This window comes from Zosterops lateralis, assembly GCF_965231275.1.
Source record: "Zosterops lateralis genome assembly, chromosome: 26".
NCBI lineage: Eukaryota > Metazoa > Chordata > Aves > Passeriformes > Zosteropidae > Zosterops > Zosterops lateralis.
In genome coordinates, this window is record NC_139786.1 from 5,826,859 (window position 1) to 5,831,445 (window position 4,587).

The 4,587-nt window shown below is 52.7% G+C and overlaps 1 protein-coding gene across 1 annotated transcript; it reads left to right on the forward strand.

Moving 5' to 3' along the window:
- Window positions 1–213: 213 nt before the first annotated feature.
- IL10 (interleukin 10) lies at window positions 214–3,894 on the forward strand (the record flags this gene model as incomplete). Its single annotated transcript, XM_083878300.1, has 5 exons — window positions 214–375; window positions 1,669–1,731; window positions 2,380–2,532; window positions 3,372–3,437; window positions 3,802–3,894. The coding sequence occupies 5 exons, from the start codon at window positions 214–216 to the stop codon at window positions 3,892–3,894; spliced, it is 537 nt and encodes a 178-aa protein (XP_083734426.1).
- Window positions 3,895–4,587: the final 693 nt, after the last annotated feature.

Sequence of the window (4,587 nt, forward strand, 5' to 3'; positions counted from 1 at the left end):
CAAAGTTGACGGGAACCCAAGTGACATTTGGGCTTAAATGAATGACTTAAAACCCCAATATTGCTCGTCAGGAAATGGGGAGAGGAAATGGAGTGATGTTTTGAGAGTATAAATGAGGGGCTCCATCAAGGTGAACGCTGCAGATCTGCTTTGTACCCTCCCGTGGGATCCAGCCCAGAGCTGCAGAGAGGGGAGCAGCCCTTCCCCACCAGCATGAGGAGCTGCTCCAGGGGCACAGCCCTGCCCGTCCTGCTGCTGCTGCTGCTGCTGCTGGGCACGGCACCCGCCCAGCCCTCCTGCCAGCACTTCCCCAAGCTCCTGCCCACCAAGCTCAAAGAGCTCAGGGTCAAGTTTGAGGAAATCAAGGATTATTTTGTAAGTATCGTCGCTTTTTTGCCTTCTCGTTTTCGCCTTCCTTGCAAAGGGCCGGGATCTGGAGGAGGGGGAAGAGCTTCCTCCCTGCAGAAATTATTTGGCTGAGTTGTGTTACGGGTGAGCAAGAGCAGCAAGAGCTGAGAGCTGAGAAAAAACCTGCCAGGCTTTGCTTTTCTTCCTAGTTTTAATGACAGTGAGCTCGAGGTTTCATAATGAACCTCTTGCAAGGCTTTCTAGCCAGGCTTCCCCCGAAATGCTGCAAACTAAGTGATTGTCATTGAATTAATAGGAAGGAAATCCGTTTTTTTCTTCAGGGCAACAAGGTCCAGCCCTGCTGAAGTCAGTGACAGATGAAAAGCGAAATCTTTTGCTACAGATTTTGTTTTTCTTTGAAAGAACCACAAAACCTGCAGAGGGTTTTTTTTATGAGTCGGGGAGCACAGCAGACACTGAACACCTGCCCTGGTGCCTGTGCAAGGTCCCTGCTCTGCATCACAGGAGCCTCAGGGCTGCTGAGCACACCCAGAGCATCTGTCGTGCCATCAGCACTGATAGAGGTGCTTGGTCACAGCCCTGGCACTGCTCGAGTCCATGGCAATGTGCTTTAGCAATAACACAAGATAATTCTCCAGATTAAATCTCAAGCTAATGTCATAGCTTGTATTTGTCAGCAAACAAACCCAGCCAAGGTTTCAGCTGTAGAGCTGGCTGTCAATCTCCCAGATAACGTTGGGAAGGAATTTTTAACCTCTCAGGGCAGCTTTTAAGCCTTTAATGCTGTGGGTGATGCCAGCCCATCCTGCTGCAGTTGGTGCAACAGAGTCACCACGAGAATAAACTCCCCTCTTCCCCATCACCTGGAGGCTCACAGGGCTCACCAAACCAGGGGATTGAACCCTCCTGCCCTGGCACAGGGGCTGGGGGGGCTCCAGGGGCTGCCAGGGCTCAGAATCCTCCCCGGGGAGCTTTGCTCTCTGCAGCAGCACCCTCAGACAGCAACACCCTGTGAGAGAGAGCAGCTTCAGCTCAGCCCCAGGGGTTTCACATTAACAAATTCGATGGCACCAAAGGCTGTGATTTCATTTTCTTGCTGGCCTGACCTTGTGCTGTGAGATTGTGGAGCAGAGTGACTCCCCTGCCTGGTGTCACTGTGCTCTGCTCACATGTCCATGGGTGCCCTTTGCTGCAGAGAGACCCGAAATGCAAACAGGGGGAGGATCATTGTTAGGGCACAGGGAAAGGCCTGACTGCCCGCCTGAAAAAAGCTCATTTTTCAATTCCATCCTCCCCCAGCAATCCAAAGATGAGGACCTCAGCATCCAACTGCTCAGCTCTGACCTGCTGGAGGAATTCAAGGTAAGAGTCTCACTCCCTCGCGAGTTCCTCTTCCTTCCCCATCCTCGGGCAGGCGTTTCGTAAGAAGGGAACCCAGCTGGAATCTGGGGCACGCGCTGCTGTCACACCAGGCTGGCTGTGCCACCCTGCGGGGACACTGTGCCTGTGGCAGGGCTGGCACCGGCTTCCTCTGCGGCCAGCGGGGCTCCCTGAACCCGGGGCTGGTTTGTACAAACCCCTAAACCCGGGGCGGGTTTATACAACCCCCTAAACCCGGGGCTGGTTTGTACAAACCTCTAAACCCGGCTCTGATTTGTCCAAAACCCTAAGCCTGGCTCTGGTTTATATAATCCCCCAATCCCAGCTCTGCTTTGTTCAAACCCCCAAACCTGGCTCTGCTTTGTTCAAACCCCCAAACCTGGCTCTGCTTTGTTCAAAGCCCTAAACCCGGCTCTGCTTTTTAAAAACCCCCAGTCCTGGCTTAGGGGTTTGGACAAATCAGAGCCGGGCTTGGGGATTTGTCCAAACCCCTAAACCCGGCTCTGGTTTGTCCAAGCCCCAAGCCCGGCTCTGATCTGTACAAAGCCCCAAGCCCAGCTCTGCTTTGTCCAAACCCCTCCCGGTGCTGGTGGCCGTCCCCAACCCGGCTTTGTCCCCCGCTGTCCCCAGGGGACGCTCGGCTGCCGCTCGGTGTCGGAGATGATGGGCTTCTACATGGAGGAGGTGCTGCCCAGTGCCATGAGGACCAGCACCGAGCACCAGCACAGCGTGGGCGACCTGGGCAACCTCCTGCTCAGCCTGAGAGCCATGATGAGGCGCTGTGTGAGTGGGGATCAGGCTGCCGGGGTGGGCAGAGGGGGCCCAGGGGAAGGGCGGGTCTGGGGGGTGGGATGGGGTGGAGGAGCAGGGGGTCCAGGCAGGCTCAGGATGGGGTTTGTGCTCTCGTCGGGTCAGGGATGATAGAGCAGGGATCCGGGCAGGCTCCAGGGTGGGGTTTGTGCTCACATCAGTTCAGGGATGATGGATCAGGGATCTAGGCAGGTTCAGGATGCGATTTGTGCTCTCATCAGGTCAGGGATGATGGAGCAGGGATTCAGGCAGGCTCAGGGTGAGGTTTGTGCTCACAGTATTTCAGGGATGATGGAGCAGGGGTTCAGGCAGGCTCAGGGTGGGGTTTGTGCTCACAGTATTTCAGGGATGATGGAGCAGGAGTCCAGGCAGGCTCAGGGTGAGGTTTGTGCTCACAGTATTTCAGGGATGATGGAGCAGGAGCTCTGTGTGCAGCCAGCCCTGCAAGTCAGAGCCTGCCCGAAGAGAAGGGGAAGGCAGCAGGAGATCTGTCCCTCACCTGGGTGCTGAAGCTGCTGAAATCACACCTGGTGTGGCCATGAGCCCATCACTGCAGTCAGAGGGGACAAACCCCGTCCCACACTGGGGGCTGCTGTCCCCAGGGGCTGGCACAGGGGCACAGGGCTGGGGACAGGCTGGGAGCCCAGGCTGGGGTCACTCTGAGCTCCTGCCATCAGGTGCAAACCAGCTGGAATTGCCGCCCCCGTGGCCACAAAGAGGGGGAGCAGAGGTGACAAGGGACAGGAGGAGGGGACAGCCACCCCTGGGGCTGGGCAGGAAGGCCTGGGGCTGAAGCTGGTGTCCCTTTGCAGCACAGATTCTTCACGTGCGACGAGAGCAGCAGGAGCATGAAGAACATCAGGGAGACCTTCAGCAGGGTAAGGACACACCCAGGGGCTGGGCTGGGCTGGGCTGGGCTGGGCTGGGCTGGGCTGGGCTGGGAGGAACCTGCTGCCGCTTACAGGGGAGAACAGAGCCCAAAAAAAGCCTTTAGTCACACAAAAATGTTTAATCACACATAAATGTTTAATCACAAGAAATCCTGCAGCAGAGGAACCCAGAGAATGGTGATTGAACCCAGAGAATGGTGGTTGAACCCAGAGAATGGTGGTTGAAGGGTGGGAGTCCTGGAATTCCCGGGGATTGGGCAGAGGAGCTGGAGGTGGTCCTGGAAGGAGGATTTGTCACTGCACACCACAGACCTGTGACAGTGACATGAACACACCTGACTTTCCCCTGCAGATGCACAAGAACGGAATCTACAAGGCCATGGGAGAGTTTGACATCTTCATCAACTACATCGAAAAATATTTGACAATGAAGAGGAAGAATTGAGAGCACCTCTGGGACTGCATTTTCCACACCAAACCTGCTACTTCCTTAAAAATCACTTTAGTCTGCAAGAGATCAAATTAAATTATCTCAAGGTTCAGGTCAAGAGTTACAGGTCAATAACTTCCAGCTTAATATTTTATTTAAGAATTATTTTTTAATAGTTGAATTTTTTATTTATTACTTCTGATACCTCAGTGTTGATGTTTACAGTATGTTTTGAAGAAAGGTGTGAGGAGCTTGTAAATGACTATTTATTGTTCAATATTTTAATATTGTTTATCGTAGTGCTATTTTATTCATAGCTTCAAAACATCCAAAGCAGCATTTTTCTGGAGGGCAGACCATGAGCTGAGCTTATCCCAAGTGAATTCCACTCCTGATTTGGAGCAAAGTCAGCTCTGAGTTCAACAAAATTTAATTTTAGGCAAATGACCCTCTCCTCATATCCTGTATCTCTATTTATTTATGTAAATCAGGTGGTTTGGGGAGGAGAAAAAGCCGCAGCAACAGCTTGGTTGACTCCACTTTAGACTTCAGCCTGTGGATTACTCCAGACTAAATTTAAAAAAATAATTAAAAATAGTAATAGGAATGAAATATTTTGGTTCTAATAGAACTTGACTTAAATACTGCTCAGGATCTGCCTTTCCAGAGCTGCTGGCTCGGCCACTCTGCACTTTCTAAAGTTAACCT